At 43.8% G+C, this 26,284-nt stretch overlaps 1 protein-coding gene across 3 annotated transcripts in view; it reads right to left on the reverse strand.

Annotated features, from left to right (window-relative positions):
- Positions 1-19,129, reverse strand: part of UBP1 (upstream binding protein 1) — a 35,037-nt gene extending 15,908 nt beyond the window's left edge. For 2 of the 3 annotated variants that reach the window (XR_008327126.1, XM_053359542.1), the window contains exons 1-8: positions 18,523-19,129; positions 6,395-6,546; positions 4,829-4,905; positions 2,729-2,834; positions 1,729-1,835; positions 1,288-1,440; positions 1,077-1,187; positions 478-585 (exon numbers count right to left, since the gene is read on the reverse strand). Coding sequence is in view for 2 of the 3 variants with exons in the window: in XM_053359542.1 (XP_053215517.1) it covers positions 478-585; positions 1,077-1,187; positions 1,288-1,440; positions 1,729-1,835; positions 2,729-2,834; positions 4,829-4,905; positions 6,395-6,546; positions 18,523-18,635 (927 nt within the window). In the remaining variant the exon portion in view is untranslated. The remainder of the gene's footprint in view (positions 1-477; positions 586-1,076; positions 1,188-1,287; positions 1,441-1,728; positions 1,836-2,728; positions 2,835-4,828; positions 4,906-6,394; positions 6,547-18,522) is intronic. The other variant, XM_053359543.1, reaches the window with a different exon arrangement.
- Positions 19,130-26,284: the final 7,155 nt, after the last annotated feature.

Consider the following 26,284-nt stretch of genomic DNA (forward strand, 5'->3'; position numbering starts at 1 on the left):
ATTTAACAATAGTATTAATAAATGGAAAGCCATTAATAAGGAAAGCAAAGTATTATTACTGCAAATAGTTAGACAACACAGAGCCATAAAAAAAAAATAGTTTGTGGAAACTTACATGTGAAAATAAAGAAAAATACATCTCAGCTGAATGATATTGCTACTTCTCATTCCATTAATTACAGGATAGAAAACAGTCGTTAAGAACACAGCTATTCAATAAAGCCATTTCAGGTGTAAACTGAAGCTCTTGCTTCTATTAAGAGTCACAGGCCTGCTGACATTTTTATGTGTTAGATTTAGGAAGTATTTCTCACTAAGATACAAGCATGAAGTAATTTGTGGGTAAACGAAAGTGCACGAAATTAAGCCAAGGCAGACAAAATCCTTGTTTTTTAATCTTGGGTGATGGAAATTGGTCCTATATCTAACACTGCACAAGATAACTTGCACAATGAAAAGTAAGCAGAAGTCCCTTACACTGCCTCGCTTTGCCAGAGAATCACCGTAGTCTGCTGGCAAAGTCCGCTTGCTGGACTTTTTCTGCTCATGTTCAACTGCATCTTCAATTATAGGCTCAAGCCTCATCTGGACAAACACCAAAGATGTGGATCAATTTCTTTTCATTATACAGTGAGGAAAATTTAAAAGCCTTTTAAAAATTTCTGCAATCGTTAGAAAGCTATAGGAAACTCACTGGTGTTTAAATAAAAAGAAATGCAAGAACCCAGTGAGGCTCTGCCCATAAATTCAATAACTTCTAAAATACAGCTCTGGGCTCAAACCAGACAAGAACAAAACAAATCCTGAGACAGTTTTCTTTCAGCACTGAAGGGCTTTTAGACATGTACATGAGGTTTGAGCAAAGCCAAATGTTTTAAGAAAATATAAATTTCTACTTAATCCTAAGTTTTATGGGTCTTTGTTTCTTTGTCAAAGACATCTGTCATATGAAAAGCCTACTTTTAGATATATTTAGCTTATGACCCACCCCTTGACACTCATTACTTAGATCAAAGTATGTTATGTGTACTATGCGCCATTTATCTCTGCAAACGAAAACATTTCAGTATTATTACCTCTGTGAGAATTGTAGTGTCATATGAAGGTTGATATTTTTCTTTTTCATGAGCAGTTCGTTTCTCCATTTTTTCTCTGTCTGTTTTCTGTTTTCTATCTGCCCCTTTTGGCTAAAAATTAAATTACACACAGAAATCAAGCTTTAGAAAAATAAATACTACAAGCCTCTGTACGCCAATTTCCTCCCTGCTGTTCATTAGCATCTCTTACCTTAAAAACTTTGATTTGGCAGCTGGCCGAATGCAAATGATCAGTGTATTCTCCATTTTCTGTCTGTTTAAAAGTGTCAACCTGAATCCTAAAAGGAACTCCTTTTTCACCTCCGTGTTTACGAGGTGTAAATTCAGTGCTGATACAATGTACCTAGGGGTTAAAAAAAAGTGACAATATGGTGTTCATTTGTCACTACAGTATTACAATTTTCTTTTTTATGGGAGGGGAAGTAAACATGTTGTAATCTTCATTTGAGAAAAAATTATTTTCAAGATTTTGACAATTATTTAACTTCTTGCATACAGTAAACAAGAGTGATGTTACAACTACGAAGAGCGAGGACTGTGTTTCAGCTCTTTTAAATCATTGAAGATCACCAACATTTCTTTCCCACCATTAAAGACTACTATCATTTCTTAAGAAAACAAATCTTCAAACCTGAATAAAGGCAGATGTTCGTTTTCCAGGATCCCACAGAAATTCAACTGCATTAAGCTGGCTTGGATTTGTCTTTATATCGATTACTCCAACTGACATAGGAATATCTTTATAAAATAAACACAGTTTTGGGGGGGAAACAATGCAGTGAAGTTTTCATTTGCACATTTTCATCTTAAATAATGTTCTCTTAGGACAGACTGAGAGTAGCAATAATGAACATGCAGAAATTTTGTTTAAAGTTTCAAGTCTTTCTTTTTTAAAAAATACCATCTTAGTGCTTTGATCACACCATCTATTAATTGTTACTAACAGGGTATCTCAAAATGAATGAGAGAATTTCCAATGCCCTTTGTGGTAAAGGTAAAGGTACCCCTGCCCATACGGGCCAGTCTTGCCAGACTCTAGGGTTGTGCGCTCATCTCACTCTAGAGGCCGGGAGCCGGTGCCGTCCGCAGACACTTCCGGGTCACGTGGCCAGTGTGACATCGCTGCTCTGGCGAGCCTGCACCAGAGCAGCACACGGAACGCCGTTTACCTTCCCGCTATAAAGCGGTACCTATTTATCTACTTGCACTTTAAGGGTGCTTTCGAACTGCTAGGTGGGCAGGAGCTGGGACCGAAGACGGGAGCTCACCCCGCCGCGGGGATTCGAACCGCCGACCATACGATCGGCAAGTCCTAGGCACTGGTTTTACCCACAGCGCCACCAGCGTCCTTTGTGGTAATCTACGTAATAATGCATTATTTAAACCATGTACAATTCAAATTCTACTATATATACGTCAGAAGAAAATATTTAAATTATTTAAATAACCATGTACAATTATTTAAACCATGTACAATTCATGTACCGCGCCCTTTGTGGTAATCTACGTAATAATGCATTATTTAAACCATGTACAATTCAAATTCTACTATATATATGTCAGAAGAGTTAACACTTCTCTTGTTAATTCATCTCTTCATATGAAGAGGCTATGTTAATTAACACACCTACCTAAATCAAGTAATCTGTCTCCAGGGCGATTCCACTTCCAGCCTTCAAGTTGCTGGTGCTCAGTATACTGCAGTCTTCTGTCATGGAACACAACTCTTATAATACTCTAAAATAAAAGATGACGGATATCTAGTTCGCAGTGTAAAAATGTGCCAATGCTATGCCCACCCAAATTTTCCTACTGCAATGAAATCATACAGACAAGAGCCATGCTTCCTTTTGGAGGAATGCTGAAGTATACAAAGGTATGAGCTTCTCACAGATAGCCTGCAGAGTGACAATACCTTAGTTTTAAACTAACTTTGAACATTCTGATGATTCTCTACCTGGTTATGTGCACTCTCTCTTCTATCAGAGAGATAAAAGTTCCTGAATTATTTGCAACTCACAGAGCACCAGAGAAAGGGGTATCACAGAATCATAGAGTTGGAAGGGACCATGAAGATCATCTAGTCTAATTCCTTGCAATCCAGGAATCTTTCACCCATTGTGGAGCTCAAACCCACGTCCTTTAGATTAAGCGTCTCATGCTCTACCAACTGAGCTACCTTGATTTCAAAGAAAAACTATACAGGCTGATGGGACTGGACAAACCTATGTGTTAGCAATATAAAACTGGAGCGGGACACACACAAAAAAGAAGGGGGGGAGGTACTGATGTGAGAGCAAGTGAGTCTGTACAAGTTTTAGAAAACAGAACCTGTTAAAAATTATATTCACTAGAAGCTGTAACCTGGATTCAGCAAGATACAAAAAAAATTTAATCCAGATTAGCCATGTGGTATCCTCCAAATATGACTGGACTACTCTGTTTAGAATTTTGTAAATATCACACCAGTTAAGTAGCACTAGTATTCAAAGTAAGGAATCAATAAATCCATCAGCAAGTTCCTCAGTACTTGTGCTTTAAGATATAATAATCATCAAGGACATTTCTTCCAGAGTAAGAATATGCACCCAGTTTAAGTAAAAAACATACACCTCATTCTCTGCTTCGCAATATTATTCTTCCTTTCAGAAAACAAGAAGGGAGGTGAACAACCAGGCTGGAAATATACTTGTATAACTCAACTAAAATGGGCTCATGTACCCTATGACATCTACTCTAAATTATTTTGTCGACTGCAGCCGTAACACTGATTTAGAAGTCTCAGGTAACGCCAGCAGATTGGAGGACTGGGAATCATGAGAGCCAGGAGTTTCCTCACCCACTTGCCAGGCAGCTTAGGGTATGTTTTTCTTAAGGTGATAAACATCCACAGCTGTTGTGACTAAAAGAAGCCCTAGATGTTTAGAAATTCATAATTCAGTCTCTATATTAGTTTTCGTCTGTCTAACAGGGATTTTCAGTGAGAATAGTTCACAAGTAAAGAGTGAAGGCTATTTGGGTACTGAATAGTGATGGGTGTCCTCACCCCATGTCAAGACTAGCTCAGAATAAGCAGAAAGGGGAAACAATCCAAATTTTAAAGTGTTGTAAAAGTTCCAAAAGCTCATACCTGATCTCAAATACAGAAAGCTATGATAGCATCACGAGCACTGAGCCACCTTTTAGGCAGGTATAATAACCTTTTTTTTAATCCAAAGCCACATGTATTAAATTCTGCTGAGTATTCTGAATACTGAGACTTTACACAAAGTACTTTTTTACTTCCTACAACTGAAAAGTGAAACTAAAAGCTAATTAAATAATGGTTACATATTCTTATTGATTCCTCACATTCAACTGTTCCTGCCTTTATACATTAGAGTGAACTATATATACTTGAATTGGAGCAGGAGGATTTAGAGCTGAAGTACGCAGTTCAGACCTCAGCCCTGGATGGTCTAAAAAGTTACCAGGAGGAAATGCTAGAAATGAAATGACATCCTACACCACTGACATGAATTCTTTGGAATATCCCGGGATGTCCAGCCATGTACAAGTTTTGGGGATGTCCAAGACCTATACTGAAACTTCTGCCATTAGAAAGTGGGTGATGCATTCTCTCCTTGTTGCAGTTTTAAGAGCCAAAACAGGGAAATGTTGTCATTGGAAGTAGCTCCAATAGCTACAAAGAATCACAAGAGACGGGAATCAGGACTGAGCCAACAACATACCTTCACCATTTTCCCATTGATCTCTGGCATATCTCCCATTTTTCTATTATCTAACAGCCGGATTTCGTAGGACTGACCTTTCAAAGGGAAAAAAATAATAATTTTACTTATGTAGTGCCCTTGGCCAAATGCCACTTTACTGCAATACTTTCAAAGACATTGAAGTACAATACATTATATTAAAACAATTTTAAACTGTTCTGTTAAAAAGAGGGAAGTGGAATCTGAAAGGGAAAATACACAATGGTAAAGCTCCTCTAGCATGAGGGAAAGAAAATTATTTAGGCCCTTTTGCAAAAGTGAGGAAGAAGGGAAAGTAAATTGGAAGACAGCTACTATAAGCTAAAGATTCTGCCGACAACAAATGGCACCTTTTATCTACTGATTTAAGATGGCACATTGTATCTCTAAATGATGTTCTTACAACGTATCTGGAATGTCTGTGCCTGTATCAAACAGAGCCTTGAAAACCACAGTGCCATCTTAAATACAGCCTACACTCTTATAGACAGCCAATGCACAAATCAGGATGGACATAACTGTAAACAACCAGTGATTTAAAACACACTACAAGAGATGGAGAAGCAATAACAGAAATCAAGCCTTGTAGTCACCAGGCTGAAACCATCCTAGTACAAGGAAATAAATGTCAAAATTATTCTCCTTTTTGTGTTTCCCATTCATATAACACAAATAGTCATCTATGAATAGTTACGTGACAATCTGACGCTTTCCTCAATCTAGTATTAAATTTAGGACAATGAACACTGATTCTAATTTATTGAAATACTGCATCAAAGTATCAAAAGAAGAGGGTTTTTCCCAATATTAAAAAATGAACATATGGAATAAATCTTATCCCAATACAGAAATTTAAAAGCAGCTATAAATGCAGCTTAAAGAGCAATGTACCACAATCCCTGCCCCATGAACAAAGTTGAGGAAATGCATTTGAATTGGGAATCATAGGTAATCTCATAGGAACACCTTTCCCTTAACTTAATGCACTTTCTTAAACACTACATTGCCAAGATGACTAAATTACACCAAGCATTCCAAGGAATGTTTAGGAGAATATATTAAGTGCCAGAAGGTTTTGAATCGAAAACAATGCATAAATAATGTTAGAGGTCTAAGAGCTCTCAAAAACTTATTTCATACCCCACAAGCTATCTTCGTAGTCTAAACTTCATTTTATTTAGCAATACGATTAACCTTGACTGCAACTGTTATTTCTCAATAGAACTTCAAGTCTGGCTTTTTCCGAAAGAGAAACAAAGAACACTATCATATGACACCATTCAATCTGATGTTGGGATTAGCCAGCATCTAGAAAAAACCACACATTTCCTGTTAATGGAAATGTTTGTATTCCAGTTTCATAACTATAAAATCTAATGCCTTTCCTTGTTGTCTCGCTATACATACCAGGATACCAAAACAAGCACAGATATTTACAATGAGCAAGTATTTTGAACAACGATTATTATTTCAGACATTTAAAATTTATTAAAATGTAGCCATATACAAGAGCAGCAGAAGTCTGCTCAGAGGAACAATGCTAACCTTGGTTTAAGTAAGTAAGGGTTTCATCATGCAGTTTGACAGCTGGAGACGTTGCAGCACACATAACATACTGAAATGGTGGGTGTTTTGTGTCACTGTCAGGTGGAAGGCTGGAGTCTTCTTGCTTGAAAATGGGCAGTGCCAGAACATCACTGAAATGAGAACGGGTGACAGTGTTAGATCTCAGAAGCCTTACTTCTCTTTGTTAGCAACAAGGACATTACTCAATGGGAAGGCCAGTGGTATACCAGCTGGAAGCGGCAGTCCTGTTTCCAGGAAAACAGTATCCTTGAATATAATTCTCCTTCTGAATGCATGCTGAAACCCTAGCAATATTATTTATTTGAAAGTATTTTTACCCCACCTTTAAAATTGCTTCCTGTAAGGCAGCTCATGTAACCAAAATAGTTATGAAATAACAAAACAATTAAAACACAGTATCTAGAGCAGTGTTTCCCAAACTTGGTTCTCCAGCCGTTTTCAGACTACAGTTCCCATCAGCCCTGACCACTGGTCCTGCTAGCTAGGGATGATGGGAGTTGTAGTCCACAAACAGCTGGAGACCCAAGGTTGGGAAACACTGATCTAGAGCAGTGTTTCCCAAACTTGGGTCTGCAGCTGATTTTGGACTACAGTTCCCATAATCCCTGACCACTGGTCTTGCTAGCTGGGGATGGTGGGAGTTGTAGTCCAAAAACAGCTGGAGACCCAAGGTTGGGAAACACTGATCTAGAGTATCCAATAGATTATAAAACACATCAGCAAAAACCAAAGAGCCAGCAAGAATAAGTTTTAAAACCATATAAAGTGGAATATAAACCATGGAATAAAAGGATCTCCAAAGGCCATCTAAATGGAAGAGGCAGCATGCTGAATTTCTTGGGAGAGAGATCCATAAAATGCAGCCTTTTCCTTGATACCAAGAGTGAGCCATGCTATATTTGTTATACAGCATCCCACAATGGCAACCTAACTCTAGAATGAAGAGAAATATGTAAACAGTTGTAAATTACAAGTAGACACCATGATTATGTAACCACTTATAGCAGAAGTTAACACCTTAACATTTAGCATAACAGATATTTCAGGTGCTATTTCATGCTAGCTTCTCAACAAACAAAAAAGTTACACATTTGGGACTTTGTTTTAATTTATGTAGTGAATCTTGCCCATTCTTCATAAACACTGTTGTAGTTACATCAAGTTGATACTAAAGAAACAGAAGGGAAAAAAATGATGACATTGTTTATTTAAAACTAAAGATTCCATTACGCTAATAGCTTACAAGTTCCAGACAACATGGTGAGATACCATCTGCCTCAAAATCTCCAGGGATTTACTCATCAGCCCTACAATTTTTTACTATGTGGGCCAGTCTGCTAACTACCGTTCATCATGTACTCAGTTACTTCACATTAACACATGGCATCGTTTTCAAAACAAGCAGAAGTATTTCAACTGAATTCTGGATAAACAAGCATATAAACAACACTTCCAAGCAGGATTTACAAATGATATGTGTGATGGGATGATGAGCTGCTTGTGCGTAAAATCCTAATCCCTCAGAGTTTGGCTAAGTCCCCAAACCTCTGTCTGTGATGGAGCTCCTTAAACATGACTCCATCAATCGCTCGTTGAATCGGACAGTGGGCGTTTACGGAACTTCTTCCAGCATAAAAGCTCCTTAACGGAAACGCGTCTTCTGGACTCTCGGCGTGACAGTTTCCGCCGAGGAGTGGGTGTCCCTACAGGAGGTCCTGAAATCTCCCCGCTGCTCCCGCTTGAAGTGTCTCTGAGCCCTCCCTCCGACTCACTTTCCCTTGGAACTCCACTTCTCCCCCTGCTGGTCCCCTCCTCCGCTGAATGGTCTCTCTCACCCTCCATGAGCCCTTTCACCTCCTTAGTCTCAGATGGCAGTTCCCTGACATCCACCTCCCCTCCAGGGCCCCCTTCACCCCCTTCCCTCCCCTCCTCTGCGGGAGGCGAGGGAGCAAAACCCCTGAAGGAACCTCCCTCATCTTCCGAAGTTTCGAACACTTCCCTCCACCTTTTGCTGTCTCCGGTTTCCAAGTACTCCTCCTCATCGGAGTCTGTTCCTCCTTCCAACTCCGATTCCCTGAATCCCTCCAGTTCCTCCTCATCGTCGGTGGTGCCAAAGTACTCCCTCCGAAACCTCGCTACTGGCTGAGGTTTCCTGGGGAACCTTTGGTGAAACGTTTCGATCAAGATCTCGTCACGGACCTCCTCTGCCTTCACCCAGGTGTTTTCCGACTCCGGTTCCCCTTCCCACGCGACCAAATACTCCACCTGATTACCCTTCCACCTGGAGTCGATGATTTCCGCCACATGGTTGCGGCTTTCCCTTTCTTCTATGGCTGGCCCCCGTGTGGATACCCCTTCACCTTCCCCCCTATATGGTGACAGTAATGACCTGTGGAATACTGGGTGCAGTTTCATGTGGTTCGGTAACCGGAGTCTGAACGCCACTGGGTTGACCTGTTGGATGACCTCAAATGGTCCCAATCTTTTGGGTCTCAATTTCTTGCAACCCCCCTTGAACGGCAACCCTTGGGTTGATAGCCAGACCCGACTCCCCACCCTAATTGTTTCACCTTCCCTTCTGCTCTTGTCTGCCTGCCTCTTATATTCTTCCTTGGCCCTTTCTAAGTTGAGTTGGAGTTGACGATGGATCGCTTCCATTTCTTCTACAAAAAGTTCCGCGGCCGGAACACTCCATCTTTCCCCTCCTTCCCCTGGAAACGCCCTGGGGTGGCACCCATAATTAGCCAAAAAGGGGCTCATCCCGGTGGACACATTCTCAGCATTATTGTAAGCAAATTCCGCTAGTGCCAACTTTTCGACCCAATCGTTCTCTCTGTCATTGACATAACACCTCAGGTATTGTTGGAGAATACCGTTTGCTCTCTCCGCCTGCCCATTGGTCTCAGGGTGCCTGGCAGTCGAAAAGTTGACCTCTACGTGCAATAAGCTCATAAGTTTCCTCCAGAATCTGGACGTGAACTGTTTCCCTCTGTCGGAAACCACCCTCAAGGGGGCGCCATGCAGTCTGAAAATATGTTCTACAAACAATTTCGCTGTTTCTTCCGCCGTGACTGCATGTGAGCAAGCTACAAAGTGACCCATCTTAGTTAACAGGTCTACTACGACTAGTATGGCGGTTTTCCCCTGGGATTTGGGCAGATCAGTCATAAAATCTATCGACACCGCCTCCCACGGTCGTTCTGGTGTGGGTAACGGTTCTAATAACCCCGCTGGTGCCCGCCTTTCTCCTTTGGTTCTCTGGCATTGGTCACACCTTCTCACATACTCCCGTACATCCTCCCTCACCTTAGGCCACCAAAACTCCCTGGTCACCAACCACATGGTCTTGTGTTGCCCAAAATGCCCCGCTGTGGGATTGTCGTGCAGCTGTTTGAGTACTCTCCCCCTCAATTCCCCTTCGGGTATATATAGCGCCCCTCTGTAATACAATGCCCCGTTTCTTTCTTCAAAACCCCCGGGGTCTTCTCCCTCTCTCCTTAGACCTCTGAGCTTGTCCTGGGCGTACTCATCATTTACCGTTCCCTCTACCAGTTCTCTTTGCCCCACCCAGGCCGCACCACACACCCAGTGGTCCTCTGGGATAATATGTCTCTCTTCCGGCGCTCCCTCCCCCTCCAAATATTCAGGTTTGCGAGAGAGAGCGTCCGCTCTGATGTTTTCTGGACCTGGCACATAGCAAATTTCAAAATGGAATTTGGAGAACTCCTGGGCCCATCTCACTTGTCGTTGGTTGAGCACCCGTGCCGTTCTCCAATACTCCAAATTCTTGTGGTCCGTACACACTTGCACCTTATGTTGTGCGCCAATTAGTAAGTGTCTCCATCTCCGGAACGCTTCGTGAATGGCGAGTAGTTCTCGGTCATATACCGTGTAGTTCCTCTCGGATTTGTTCAGCTTACGCGAAAAGAAGGCACACGGTCTCCATTCCGACTTATTGCTCCCTGGCTGAAGCAGCACCGCCCCCACCGCCCAGTCTGAGGCATCAGTTTCCACTCTCATGGGTTTTTGTAAATCCACATGCAGGAGCTGTTCTTCCGAAGCGAATGCCCTTTTCAATTCCTCAAAAGCATGCTCCGCCTCCGCCGTCCAAACGAATTTCTTCTTGCTGCTTAGACAGTCCGTGATGGGAGCCGTTAAGTGGGCAAAGTTCTTGATGAATTTACGGTAAAAGTTCCCAAACCCTAAGAACCTTTGCACATCTTTTTTCGTTTTCGGTGTCTTCCATTCCAGCACCGCCTGGACCTTCCCTGGATCCATGGCTAATCCCTTGTCTGATAAGCGGTACCCCAGGAATTCCACCTCCTTGGTGTGGAACTGACACTTCTCCAATTTCACCCACAACTGGTTTGCTTGCAGCTGGCTCAGCACTTCCCTGACATCCTTTACATGCTGCTCCTCATTCTCTGAATATATCAGCACGTCATCGAGGAAGGCCACGCAATTCTTGTAGAGCAAAGGTCCCAGTACGTGGTTCATGAGCGATTGAAAACAGGCGGAGCCTGATTGTAATCCGAATGGCATAACGAGATATTCAAACGCCCCCAAAGGGGTGAACATGGTGGTTTTCCATTCATCCCCCTTCTTTATTCGTATCAGGTTGTATGCTCCTCTCAGGTCCAGTTTCGTGAATATCTTTCCCTTCCTCACCCTGGTCAAAATGTCATCAATCCTGGGCATGGGGAAAGTCACTGGTTCTGACACGGCATTTAGGGCCCGGTAGTCCATGACCAATCTCGGTTTATCCGTGTTTTTTTTGTCCACAAAAAACACTGGGCTCCCCCCCCCACCGCTCTGGACTCTCTGATGAAGCCCCTCTTCAGGTTTTTATCAATAAACTCCCTTAACTCCTGCATTTCCCTGTCTGACATGGCGTACAGCTTGCCCACGGGGAGCTGGGCCCCAGGGACCAGATTAATTTGGCAGTCAAAGTCTCTGTGCGGTGGTAATTTATCTGCTTCCCTTTCACTGAAGACCTTGCTCAGGTCAGCGTATTGTTTGGGCACCTTCCCTTTGTCCGCCACTTCCGTCCCTGCTAGAGAGGCTTTTGCCCCTTCTGGCACCTTTCCCTCTCTGCAGTGTTCCAGACAATGTGCTGACCCAAAGGAGACCACTCTCTGATGCCAGCCCACTAGCGGGTCATGCAACGCTAGCCAGCTCATTCCCAAAATGACTGGAGCCCCTCCCAGGGTGGCTACATTGAACGCTATCCTCTCCGTGTGCCTGGCCACCCTCATAACCATTGGGACGGTTTGTAGGCTGACTTCTCCTCCCAGCAGCTCCCTCCCATCGATCGTGGTGACCTGCAGGGGGTTGCTTAAAGGGAGTGTCTGTATCTGGTGTTCAGCTGCAAACTCCTTGCTCATAAAATTACAGGAGCTGCCTGAGTCCAGCAGCGCCTTAGTCTTTAGTGGGTATCCGTTTGCCAGCTCTAGCAACACCTCTATTACTAGGGCTGGTCTTGGAGGTTCCGGAGTGGGCACTTTTACTGCTCCTTGGCCTGTCTGCAGTGCCCTGACAGAGGCAGACAGGCGTTGGCTTTTACTGGCTCCTGGACTTCCTCCTCCTTCCCCCCAACAGCTCCAGCCATCCCTTGCCATTCCTTTCTTTGCGGGCAGACTCTGGCAAAGTGACCTGGCTGCTGGCAGAGATAACATTTCTTGGCGCTCTTTCCCTCCTTCTTCCTCCCTTCACTGGGATTTGAAACTGCGCGCGCGCGCGCTGTTCCAACTTCCATCGGCTCTCCTGGCGGGAAACTTGGTTCTGGAATCTCTGGAATGCGGAAATCCCTCCAACGCTCTCCTTTCCCCTCCCGCTTCTCCAAGGCTCTTGCCTCCTGGCGTGCTCCAATGGTCAGCGCTGATTTGGTCAGCTGGTCCATAGACTCCGCCCTGGGCGCCCGGGAAAGTTCATCTTTCACCGCCGAAGAAAGCCCCTCTTCAAAGAGCATTTGAATGGGTTCCGCCGAAAGGTCCCACCCCAATCTATGTATCAACATTGTAAACTCAGTCCAGTACTCACGAACCGATCGGCTCCCCTGTTTACAAGCCATCAATTGTCTGCGCACCAGTCCCTGTTCAATCTCGCTGGAAAACATCAAATCCATGGCGCGAAAAAACTTCCTCGTGCCCTTCAGCATTTCACTATTCCCTGCCATCAGGGGTCTAACCCAGTCTCTCGCCCCCCCCCTTCGAGATGGCCAACCACAAACGCCACTCGCGATGCCTCGTCGGGAAAGTCGTCAAACTGCAGCTCGAGAGCATACTGCATCTCTGTCCTAAAGGCTTGATAGTTCCTGGGGTCCCCCCCAAACTTCTGCACCAATCCTGGCATCTTTCTTGCTAGTGTAGCGCCTTTTGCCTTTTCTGCATCCTGCGCCCTCCTTTCCTCTAGCCTCGCCGTTTGCAGCGCTAGCTGGACTTCCAACACCCTGTACCTTTCTTCCAGGCTTGGACCCTCTCCAGCTCCTCCTGCTCCCCCGGCTCCAGCTGGGTTGCTCATGATGCCTCTCTGCACAAGCTGCTTTCAGGGACTGTCCGATTGCTGTGATGGGATGGTGAGCTGCTTGTGCGTAAAATCCTAATCCCTCAGAGTTTGGCTAAGTCCCCAAACCTCTGTCTGTGATGGAGCTCCTTAAACATGACTCCATCAATCGCTCGTTGAATCGGACAGTGGGCGTTTACGGAACTTCTTCCAGCATAAAAGCTCCTTAACGGAAACGCGTCTTCTGGACTCTCGGCGTGACAGTTTCCGCCGAGGAGTGGGTGTCCCTACAGGAGGTCCTGAAATCTCCCCGCTGCTCCCGCTTGAAGTGTCTCTGAGCCCTCCCTCCGACTCACTTTCCCTTGGAACTCCACTTCTCCCCCTGCTGGTCCCCTCCTCCGCTGAATGGTCTCTCTCACCCTCCATGAGCCCTTTCACCTCCTTAGTCTCAGATGGCAGTTCCCTGACAATATGTCAATGCCAGAAGCTGCACTACAATCACCTTTTTCAACTTCAGATAGCATTAGAAACAAGAGAAAGAGCAACTCTCATTTTTTTTATCAATTCAATATTGAAATCTTACTGGAACAGCAGTTTTAGCTCATAACAGGTAGTTGGGAACTACACTATGCACCAATCCAGTTTATAAAAGTCTGCCTTAAATCATGTGAACAAAAAGCAAACACCATTTATCTAGTAGAGAGAAAACTTCAGTCTATAAAGAGTACAAGCCAACAAGTGTTAACTGATATATCAGCTAGTGAGCCACAGATGCAAGTGAAACCCAAGGTACCGGCTACTCTTGACGAAATCTTAACTGAAAACAGAGCTGAGTTACCTAAGAAGTCACCTTCTTGCTACGTACCATCTGTGGTTATCTGAATGTTCTGGAAGCTTATTCTGAAGTACTAACATTAGGATACCAATTTAGTCACTAGTATTTCTCCGCAATATATGAACTACCTCCTCCTAGAAAGATATTTCAACTGTACCTTACAATATCTGATGACCCCCAAAACTCACCACAAAGGTTCAATCAGCTTGCTCTAAAAAAAATCCAACCCTATTTAAGGGGAAAAAACCATTCCACTTGCATCATTGCCAGAGAAAGAGAGAGAGAAAAAATCACACAACAAGGTTCTTACTTTAGATACCTGTTGATAACCTCAAACTTACAAAAGAGATTGTGACATAATTAAGTACCTCAAAAGAAAAAGAATGGGCTAAAGAAATGTGGAAGCAGGGCATATAGCCATGTATTCTTGTCAAAATAAAAAAGCAATCCATAGCTATAGTTTACACAGATTCTCTTAGAATTTATTCAATTTTTATCCCACCTGTTAGCCAAAATGGCTCCAGAGAAAAAAGGTATCTGCCCTCAGGCTTGCAATATAAAATGACATAACACAAAAGAAAAAAAATGGACTGGAAGGGAGGGAGGGAAGTGCAACAGCCATTCTTCACATAAAGAATAAATAACTTAATCTACTATTTGATTACTACATCAGAAAAGGCCAAATTCCTAGAAGTGTGTGGCTTACGTACTAGTTTAATCAAGTTACATAGTTATAAAGGTCAAGTTATACAGATCAGGCCTTGGCATACTGGAAACATTGATAACTACAAATGAGGAAAGAGATTATTACACTTGGATGAAACTCCAGTGACATTTATGCCAACAGTTCCTGATAAATAGGTACTGCTCCAGCAGGAAGGTAAATGGCACTTCCGTGCGTTGCTCTGGTTCGCCAGAAGCGGCTTAATCATGCTGGTCACATGACCCGGAAGCTGTACACCGGCTCCCTCAGCCTATAGAGCGAGATGAGCGTCGCAACCCCAGTGTCATCCACGACTGGACCTAATGGTCAGGGGTACCTTTACCTTTTTATATATGTACCGGTATGTCATGAGGTCCTCGACTGCCCCTCAACAGTGATTGTTTTGTTTAGATGGCCCGAAGTGAAGGCAAGACAAATCCCTGACTGTACTGTGCTTCAGAAATATCAGAACTTGCTGCTGTCCAGTGTCTCTGAAAGTCAGCTTCAAAACCAATAATATCACAGTCCTTCCTGAATTGGCAGCGATTGGTGGCAACCACAACTTTGGGCTGGCTCCCAAAGCCGCTCCAAATTTGTGCACTCCAGAGATCATGGATGGTGGTGGTGGGAACTGCAGTGGCAAATAGATTAAAAATGTGAAGACTAATCTGAACAAGTATAACAAATCATGTTTGGATACCATTGTGGGCTGGATCCTCATAAGCTGCTGTGTATAGGTAATTCCCATGTCCAGGAACTGAATAGGCTTCCTTGTTCTGGATGAGATCACACTGCCTCTGAAGGAGGTACATAGCTTGGGACGCACCTAGAGCCATCACTATTGGTGGAGGTGCAAGTGGCAAAAAGTACTTTTTACCAGCTTCAGCTGGTATGCCAGCCACGGCCATTCCTGGACCAGGATAGCCAGGCCACAGTGATCCACACCATGGTATTCTCAAGAATGGATTATTGTACCACACTTCTAGGTAGAGCTACCCTTAGGGTAGGTTGAGAAGCTGGAGCTAATGGCCAGGCAGTTAAATGAAATAACCTACTTAGGAATGCATTACACCAGTTTTGAAGGAGCTGCACTGACTGCCTAGAAACTATTATGTTAAGTTCACTTTACTTGTGTTGACAAGCAAAGCAAAGCCTGTCTCAGAATTTAGGTATCTAATGGAAGGATTTCTCCCATATACACCTGCCCCAGACACTGAGAACTGGTGGGGATTCTCTTGAGAGTGCTGCATTCGCTTGGAATCTGGTATGCAGAAACTTGAGAAGGCATTCTCAATAGTCCCCCCAACCCCGCCACAACTATGCAAGTCCCTTTCCGTCCAGCTAAGATCTGCAGAAACCATTAGTAGTTTAAATTACCTGTTAAAAACAGACAGTGTTTTTTCCTCCTCTGCATTTTGCATTTTATACCTAGATGCTGTGGATTGCTTGATATGGATGTTTATATAGAATTGCTGCTGTTAATGGCTTTAGTAAGCATATTGCTTGAAAAGTGAACTTTACATCATATCATCAACCACCACCACCACCACCAGTAAAACAATTCAGTTGTCAAACACATACAGTACACCCAGCTAAGGGAAACAAGGTTCAGCATCTGATTCTCTTCTCCCCTCTGCCCTGGTGTGGAATGAACCCACTCACCCGGAGCCAAATATTCTAGTGTTATTAGTTTCAAATTGGAATTTAAAATGTCTGTTAGTAATGTTGGCTTATTTGACTATTATTGTGGTGGGAGTCTCTTCTTCTTCATATTTTCATATTTCACCTTTTCTCTAAGGAGCTCAAGGGTGGTATATATGGTTCTCTCATCCTCTTTTTAGTTTCACAACCCTGAAAAGTTAGGCTGAGACACAGTGACTGGCCCAAGGTCACTCGGCGAGCTCCATGAACAAATGGGGATTTGAACCCTGGTCTCCCTTGACTTAATCTTAAACCAACCAATACACCACATTGGCTTTATTGGAATTTATTGTTTAAGTTTTTGCAGGACTTAGTTCAGAGCCCTTTCTTCAATTCACAGTAAAAAACAGACAGACAATTAGAGCACAGCCTAACATGCAATTTAAAAGCGAACAACACAACTTGGAATAATGCCACACCTGAAGAATAAAATGGAAGGCATATCTCACCTATACTAAAGATACAGGACATTTTAGATACAACACACTGTCCGTTTAAAAAGAAAGAGGAAAAACTAAGCACTTTTGAAATTTGTACTTGCTGCAGCATCATCAGGGCTTTAAAGCAAAATGCAAATATGAACAGCAGCCTCTGGGGGAAAAAGTGTAGAATGGAGATTTCTTTTACCAACAGCACCCAGTCTACCTGAACTATTGTTATCTTATTTTTATGTGCTGTAAGCTGCCCAGTGTGGCCAGATGGGCGGGGTATAAATTACTACTACACTGGTACCTTGGTTCTCAAACTTAATACATTCTGGAAGTCTGTTCCAAAATCAAAGCGTTCCAAAACCAAGGCATGCTTTCCCATAGAAAGTAATGCAAAATGGATCGATCCGTTCCAGACTTTTAAAAACAACCCCTAAAACAGCAATTTAACATGAATTTTGCTATCTAATGAGCTCATTAATCCATAAAATGAAAGCAATAATGTACTATACTATAAAATAAATAAGACATTATTGTAGATGATAAAAATTAAAATTAATTTTTTTCTCACCTGCACTGATGACAGTCATTGTTTGGATTGGGGGGGGGGCTTTTATCCATTTCCGCAGTCACACAACTAATCAATCAGTAGCTGAACTGGGTTCCACAAAAACAAATTAACCGAAAATCCACAAAACAAAAACGCAAAATAGCAAAAACAAAAGCACCAAACTTAATCCATTCCAGAAGTCCGTTTGACTTCTGAAATGTTTGAAAATCAAGGCACAATGTAATGTAATGGTTTCCCCAGCCACTCTGGGCAGCTTACAGCACATAAATATTGTAAAACATTAGACATTAAAAATTTCCCGATACAAGGTTGCCTTCAGATGTCTTCTAAAAGTCAAATAGTTGTTTATTTCCTTGACATCTGATGGGAGGGTGTCCCACAGGGTGGGTGCCACTACCGAGAAGGCCATCTGCCTTATTTATAAAGACAGAGGGCCTTCTCAGTAGTGGCACCCACCCTGTGGGACACCCTCCCATCGGATATCTTGGCAAAGGCTGTGATCCCTTGCTTCCTCCCTCCTGATCGAACAACAGGCAAGGTATCAGAGTCAAGGCCGCCTGGAGGAAGAAGGCATATACACGTGCACCTGAAGTTACCATAGAGCAGTAGGCGCAGCTCTTTCAGTGAGAGCAGGACTCCCAAGCCCCAGAGGGCTGCTCCCTTATAGTAAGGTTAATGCTTAGTGGGAAATGATATACAGTATAATGAATGGAAAAGGATGTTTAAAATAACGCTTGTAAAAAAAAAACCCAGACGCCTTTCTTTTGGGAATTGTAGGGAAAGAACAACCTAAACTGTACAGAATCTTATTCATGTACGCTACTACAACAGCAAGAATGTTACTCGCCCCAAAATGGAAAGAAGCAGAAGTCCCAGCAAAGGATGAATGGATACAAGAACTTATGGAATATGCAGTAATGGCGAAACTTACCCGAAGAATAAGAAATCAAGATAAATTTTTTATAAAAGAATGGAAATGGTTTACTGGATATTTTGCAGATAAACTGTAAACATATAAGAACATTGGCAGGATTATTGTAATAACCTGCGGTTTCATAACAGCATATATTTAAAGTAGATGAATAAATGAGCCAATTAAGTTAATTTGGAATATGCCAAAAATAAATTTAAGGAACCGCAGAAAGAGGGGGAAGGAAGTCGAGTTTTGAAATGTTAAAAAGCTTGTAAAATTAGTGAAATGTATAAACCGGAAAAGCATTTAAAAAAACTAAGAGAGAGACAGAGGAGGCGCCGCGCCGCTGCTCCGCCGAAGGGAAGGCCACTCACTTATCCGCCCTGGCGCGGCCCAGCTCCGCTCCCTCCCCGCTTGCCGAGGGGCCGACCCACCTCATGCTATAAGCGCCGGCGCCCAGCTCTTGCCCGATGCCGGAGAGGCTGGCGTCGAAGTCGTGCGCGAGGCCGGACTCGATCACTTCGTCCATCTTCAGCACCCACGCCATCTTCCACCGGCGGCCTCGGGGGGAGGCGGGCAGTCCGGCCTGGGCAGCGGCAGCGGGGCAGGAAAGGAGGCCTCCTTTTCCTCCTCCTCCTCCTCCACCCTTTTGCGGCGAGGCCTCAGGCCGGGCGAAGGAGGAGGAGGCCTGGACGGGAAAGGCGCCGACGGAGCGCCTCAGCCCCGGGGGAGCCCTTTCCCCTCCGAGGAAGCGGCGCTCGCGGGAAGCGACGACGCGGAGGAAGCCGACATCCTGCGCTTTTCTCTCTCTCTCTCTCCCTCAGGCCGGGCGGCTGCCTCGCCCGCCGCCGCCTCAGCAGCCGCCCCTCAGACCAACCGCATCAGCGCCGCCCTCGGCTGCCACCCGCCGCCTCGCCAGCCCCAACGGCTTCTCCGGCAGCCGGAGCTGTTCCGGCGTCTCCGCCTCCTTCCTGGTACGTTGCCGCGGCGGCAGCGGCGGCGGCAGCTGCCGAGCCTGCGCTAACATGGCGCCCGCCTCTCCTCACAAACGTCGCCAGGGCGGGGCGGCGGTTGCTCGGGGCCTCTCGCGGACGGGCTGACCAATGCGGAGGGCCCCTGGCGACGTGGAGCCAATCAAACGAGACCCCCTGCTCTTTCGTCGCTGGGCACGAAGGCCGCGCGCTGCCTACAAAGCCCAGAAGGCTGCACAGTGAGTGCAGCTGTCGGAACAGAGGCGGGCGTGTCTTACGCCGGCGGCGCTGACGCAAGTTGCGTGCGGTCTCTTGTCCGCCTCGGCGCGGCCGCAAACAGCGCGGAACTTTTCGCGGCGGTTGCCGCGTGGCCTCGCGATTCCGGACGGCTGAACGGATTTAACGTAGAGCTTTCGAAACGCTCCTTGACGGTCGCTATAGCAATCGAGCCCGTGACTGTTTTGAAATTCAAAGGTTCTTCAATAATAAAACAGTTGAAAAGCAACCGTCTATCGAATAATCAGACTTTCGAAAGTTCTGCCCCGCCATTATATTTTGTTAAGCTTAAGCGTTTTTAACATATACAGTCAAAGCACAATTTCGAATTTTTCTCTTATTTCTGTCGACTTCCTGCACGAGGGGCTTTTCAAATCCCAAAAGTCTGCAGCTTTTTGCCTATCTTCTTCTTATACTGCTTATCCTAGTATTTTTGACACTTGGTATTTCAAGTTGCTTTTAAATGCTGATTTAGCCAACTGATGCAGGCTAGAGTTTCAAGCTGAATTACTACCAAAACCCAAAGGGCTTCCCATAGGAATGAATGCTGCTTATTCTGTGAACTGCCCTGAGACTTCTGGGTATAGAGCAGTGTTAAAATAATTCTAAGGTCTCAAATATAAAATAAACGTTCATAAATGTACAAGGCAAACACATAAAGTATATAAGCCATGTGTCTGAAATAGTACAGGAGAGCAATCCTGAAGCCATTGTGACTCTCCCAAATTGACCTCAAATATTAGACAGCATCTTAAAAAGCAGAGACATCACCTTGCCGACTAAGGTCCGTATAGTTAAAGCTATGGTTTTCCCAGCAGTGATGTATGGAAGTGAGAGCTGGACCGTAAAAAAGGCTGATTGCTGGAGAATTGATGCTTTTGAATTATGGTGCTGGAGGAGACTCTTGAGAGTCCCATGGACTGCAAGAAGATCAAACGTATCCATTCTGAAGGAAATCAGCCCTGAGTGCTCACTGGAAGGACAGATCATGAAGCTGAGGCTCCAGTACTTTGGCCACCTCATGAGAAGAGAAGACTCCCTGGAAAAGCCCCTGATGCTGGGAAAGATGGAGGGCACAAGGAAAAGGGGACAACAGAGGACGAGATGGCTGGACAGTGTTCTTGAAGCTACCAGCATGTGTTTGACCAAACTGCGGGAGGCAGTGGAAGACAGGAGTGCCTGGCGTGCTCTGGTCTATGGGACCAGGAAGAGTCGGACACAACTAAAGGACTAAACAACAACAGATTTCTCTGCAAGGAGGACAATGGGAAAGAATTGTCTTTTGCTTACCTGTCTTAAGGGTGTATTTGTGTATGAATAGGGTGAGCCTGTGACCAGGTAAAGCAAACAGTAACCATTGACAGATATCCTGGCAAACAGGGTTTCTGCTGTAGACCACCTCCTGTGATGTATTTCTGCTGTAGACCACCCCTACTGTGATGCATGTATGATGTTTTGAGGGGTGGTTTTGAGCTACAGGGTGGGCAATTTCAAAAGTCTATATAGGGGCTTGCACACCATTGTTCTGGGTCCCTCCTCCCACCTGCATGTGGTGCATGAGGACCCTGTTGCAACAGCTTAATAAAGATCAGGCTTACTAGCTGCTTTGCTTCTCAATATTCTCTGGTTGGCATGTTATTTTCTCCTACCGATAGGGAACCCACTTAAGGACTTTATACGGGCTCTTGGATACCCCAAAAGGGAAAAGGAGGTTTTTTCTGTAACAGCAGTATATAAATTCTAATTATAATAATAATAATAATACCTGCAAACCCTATGCATAGAGCCATGAGCAATGCTTCAAAGGCCCAGTTAATTGATAAAAGGTTGAAATAAAGTAACTGTTATTCCAGTATTTAAGAAGGCAACAAGACCTTATCAGTAGTAGCTGCTAAGGTTTGAATGAATGGATTACATACCATTTTTTTTTTGTATTGGGGCTTTTATAAGAAAAATACCTCTAATTCCCTTATGGGTTATCTAGAGCCCGTACAGAGTCCCTCAGAAGATCTCTATCGGTCAGATAGGAAGGAGAGGCCAACCAGAGTATATTGAAAGCAAGGCGGCTAGTAAGCTTGATCTTTATTAATGGAAATAATGTGTTACAACAGGGTCCCCACTCACAACACAGGAGGGAGAACCCCGAATAATGGTGTGCAAGCCCCTATAAAGACTTTTGAAATTGCCCACCCTGTAGCCCAACATCACCCCCCAAAACATCATACATACACCACAGTAGGAGACAGAAATTTGAGTGTGTTGCCTCTCCTGTCTGCCAGGATACCTGATAAAGTCTTACTTGATTGCATTTTCTGGGTAGCCTGGCCATTCCTTTGAGATGGTAATTACTTTAGTTCCTGAATCTCTTAAGCATATTGAGTTTGCTCAGCTCAACAGATACTTGCCAGACTGTATTTGAAAAGGGAGGTGTAAGCCCCTACAGTCCAGATAATTGGAAAGCTTTTCCCATTTCCTTCCTCCTTGCAGAGATATTTGAGGTCAATTTGGGAGCCAAAATGGCTTCAGGATTGCTCTCCTGTACTATTTCAGAGACGTGGTTTAAATGCTTATGTATGTGTTTGCCTTGTACATTTATGAACATTTAAGAATCCTACCCACCATTCATGGTTTTATTACTCTTAGTTGAATATTATGTATTCAGCTGGTTGTAGAAAGTATTGCTCATCGAGGTTTGGCTTTTGCAAGGGAAACCGGACATCAGGGCATGTCTGGAGCTGCTTTCATCCTTCAGTTTTCATGCCGTGGAAGATGGAAATTATGTTTTCACTCTATGAAGTGGCCTAGCAAAATCTTATTAGTACCTTTCCTAACAACTCTCAAGGCTCAAGCCAAATTTGGTACTGTTGATTGCTCTGGATACAACTCGCATCTAAATAAAGATGTGGTGAGCAGGTTTTGTTCTTCCACAATGGGCACATAAACATTTATCAGTGTATGCTTACAACTGTGCTTTTATACAACCCTTATAAACTAATCCAAGAGTCCTGCATTTTTACTTTAAAATGCCCTGCAGGGACTGGTCGTAGAATCTTCTTTACTCTTTCAACTCTTACAGTACCTTAAATAAATCAGGAGAGAGGTGGTCAAGCTGTCCTTTATGTAGATCACTTTGGATTGCAGGTGGAATATTAATATGCTTGAAAAAAATGGCACAGGAGAAAAATACCCAGCACTAACTATACATTGGAGAGATGGGCCAACACTCTCATCTCCCAAGAGCAGGTAATTGTATATATGAGAGGCTTCAAACCCTGTCATTCACATTCAAAATAAAATCCACTTCATCTGCTTTGTGAGAATTAGACTACCGTTCTTATTGTGATAGGAATTTTGAGGTCTTAGATATATGTTAAATGTTCATAAGTGTACCAACCAAGCACGTACATAGATCAGCACAGGAAGACCGACCTGAAACCATTTTTTATTCCCAAACTGACCTCAATTATTTCTCTGCAAGGTCAAAGTGGGAAACCTCCCCATTGTCTCTTTCCTCACAAATCCTGTCTTTAGGGCACATTCAAGATATGAATAGGGTGTGAGCCTGACCTGGCTCAGGAACTAAGTATTTATAATTACAGAAGACTGGCCAGGCTCCCCAGGCAACCCAATAAAGTGACCATTAAACAGGTAACCTGGCAGACAGGAGGTAAACAAAGCATTCAGATTTCTCCTGTAAATGGTCCTTTCTGTGATGTAGGTATGATGTATCTGGGGGTGGGGGTCTTGAGCTACACCCCTTCTGTGATGTATGTATGCATGTTTCTGGGGTGGTCTTGATCTACAGGGTGGGAATTTCAAAAATCTATATAAGGGCTTGCACACCATTGTTCTGGGTTCCTCCCTCCTGTGTGTGGTGAACAAGGACCCTGTTTCAACAGATCAATGAAGATCAGGCTTACTAGCTGCTTTGCTTCTCAATATTCTCTGGTTGGCCTCTGTTATTTTCTCCTACCAATAGGGAACCTACATAAGGACTCTATATGGGCTCTTGGATATCCCATAAGGGGAAAAGGGCAGATTTTTGTTTACAACATTATTGCCTAAGAAATTATCTCCCCTTTCTTCCTATGAGATTGCAGAAAGATTGTTGAGAGGTGTGGATTAATATATGGTCTTAACTATGTGTGTGCCGATTACGGGAGAGAGGAGACAGAACCAGCTGTTTAGGTCAAACCTTCAGAGTCTATGCATGCACACCTGCGATACAACATTACTAATTTCTGTTCAATTCTTTTTTTGTATGCTTCCCCAAAACAAAATTGGACTCAGATTCACAGAAGCAGGGAGAATGGAAAAACACAAGTGCTTTGCTGATACCCCACTTTTCCCAAAATGGTGCAGTGCAGAAACTCCCTAACAGAGATGCAGTTTGCAAATCTCCCTACAGGGGAAAAGTCCATATTTTGGAGGATAAAGAAGCATGTCTCAGGAAGAAGGGGGAAACCAGCATGGGCTGTGCTAGGTATAACTTCCAAATTTTCATAGATGGAAATAGGAATATGAGGCTTAAGGACTTGTAGACTTGCACAGAGTTATTCTTAGACCATAGCATCAATGGAGCTCCCCTTCGCTGAAATGCATATTATCAAAGTTTCGTTCCCTGTATTCCTTTTACTCTGCAATAGCATGTGCAGTACTGCCATTATTCCCAAAGCTATTTATCAGCTAACCTTAAACATCCTCAAGTTCAACAATAAAATGACATAACAGTGGATAGAATACAGAGTTCCAGTGTATTCTCATCCAATGGTTGTGCTCCTACTCAGAGTTCCAACCAATATAAAGTTGTAAGGTGCTTGAAATGGCCAATTCACCCTCTATTCCATTTCCAATTGATGCACAACGTCCTATGGCTTTTAGAGGTCGCTGAGCAGGCTCATTAGGTTGTTTGTCGATTTTGTGCGTGTAACCCTTTAAAACACGCATTTTTGCATACTGCAGGGTTCACCCAAGCATGCTGATACTTCCCTCCACTCTCCGTAATTCCGCTTTGGCCCCATTCCTGTTGATGCTCAATCATCTGTGTTCCCTATTAAGAGGAAATGATGTGCAAGTGTTTACGCACCTGTGCATTAAAGCCAAGATGCATTTAGCCTGCTTCCGGGGGCCCAAGGAATGAGGCTAAAACCCTGAATAATTCTAACGCATGTGTCTGTGGCCTAGCAATTCTAAAAAGCCATTTTAGAAAGGCAAGATTTGAAGAAAATAGATGCTAGGCGCAGGTATGATAAAACAGGCACTACCCACAGTTAAGTAGGGGCAGTGGGAATGTTTGGTTGTGTGCTCAGATTTTAATCAGAAAGGGGAAATTGTAAATTGGTGGATATAAGCTTAACAGTACATCTGTTACCATTTAAGGCTATTGGCTTTGCTATGCTACCGTAACAGGAAAAAATAGTTAATCTCATCTTTCCTTTTAACAAGGCATAGTCACATTTATTAAATTGTAATTTTTACATATTTTTGGCTACATCTCCAAAAGGCCTCTATTAGTTATGCGCGAATGTAAATTTAATTGAGTCATTTTAGCCAATGAAAAAAATGGTAAGACAGCTAAAGAAACTAAAATTCTTCAGGCGGTTCATAGCAACTGCATGATGGTTCCCCTCTCCAATCTCTAGGCTAGTCCCCACCCCCAAAGACTTAAAAAGCAGTACATCAGTGTCCTCCAATTAACCTTGAAAGATGAATACAAACATTTAAAAAACAGTCACATGAAAGCTTGCTGCAGTAGAGAATGCTGAGCATTCAGTAAGTTCCCAAGTATATTTCAATATTTATTGCCCACATCCAGCGGCGGAGCAAGCCGATCGGGCGCCTGGGGCGGCACGCATGCCCTGCACCCAAGGGTGGGGCCAGCAGCCTGTGGGGCGGGGCCAGCTGGGGCAGTGTGCTCCGTGGGGCCTGCCTCCTCCCACTCAGCCGCCCTATAGCTGACGGGGAGCCTGCGGGCGCCCAAGCCACCGTGTCACTCCTAGGAGAGCCAAGTGGCTTGGGTGCGCTGCAGGTCCCGGGTTGAGTGCTGCCCGCCATTTTGTCACCCCCCTCAGTGGTGACACCCGGGGTGGCCCGCCCCCCCTTCCTCGACCCCTGCCCACATCAGGTTCTTGTGTTCATTTCGCATTTCTTGGGCTTCATACCAAATGCCCAGTGGTTTCTCAAAGGAAAAACACAAGGAGATACTCTTTATTTAACACACATCTTGAACCTTACAATTGTGTCTGCAGGCGAAGCAGTAAACCTGAAATTCTAGCAACGTTCCTGGAAAGATGGTTGTAGCACAAGTGTTATGCAAAATGTGTTACGACCACCTGTATGTTAAAAAGAACCATCTTGTATATAAATGTTATTTAAAATACAAATTGAATAGATAGATGGATTGCTGTGTTGCTTCTTCTTTTCTCCAAGTGGTATTGAGTTTTCCCCTTTGGATGTTTCTCTCCCAGGTCTTTTTAACTGTGACGTTAACTCCATACGCAAAACCCAGATTCTGCCACTGAGCCTTTTCCAAGTTCAGTTGGTTAAAATAAAATTGGTGTAAATTGGGAACAGTAACAAGCACATACTCATTTAAAGATACGGTACTATTTTAAAGTAACCAGATAGGTTTGCAATAAATAAACTTTTAAGTACCTTTGTTAAATATAATATCTATATCTGACTGGCTTTGTATCATGCCTGTACCCCAGTTATTGGTTTATTTGTAAGTTAAGAGTTCAGAGGTAATGAACGAGATTGAATGTGGCAGCAGCATGTTTTGCAGCATTCTCACTGGGTTTTGTTGGGTTTTGTTATTATAGAGTAAGTGTGTAAATACCGCCCTTCCCTTCACGGGAGATGGCATTTCCACAGCAAACATCTTCTTGGGCACAAAAACATCAATGAACCTTGGAAGATGGAATAAGCACTTCTGTTAGTTTCTTAAGTT

This window comes from Podarcis raffonei, chromosome 12, assembly GCF_027172205.1.
Source record: "Podarcis raffonei isolate rPodRaf1 chromosome 12, rPodRaf1.pri, whole genome shotgun sequence".
Taxonomy (NCBI): Eukaryota; Metazoa; Chordata; class Lepidosauria; order Squamata; family Lacertidae; genus Podarcis; species Podarcis raffonei.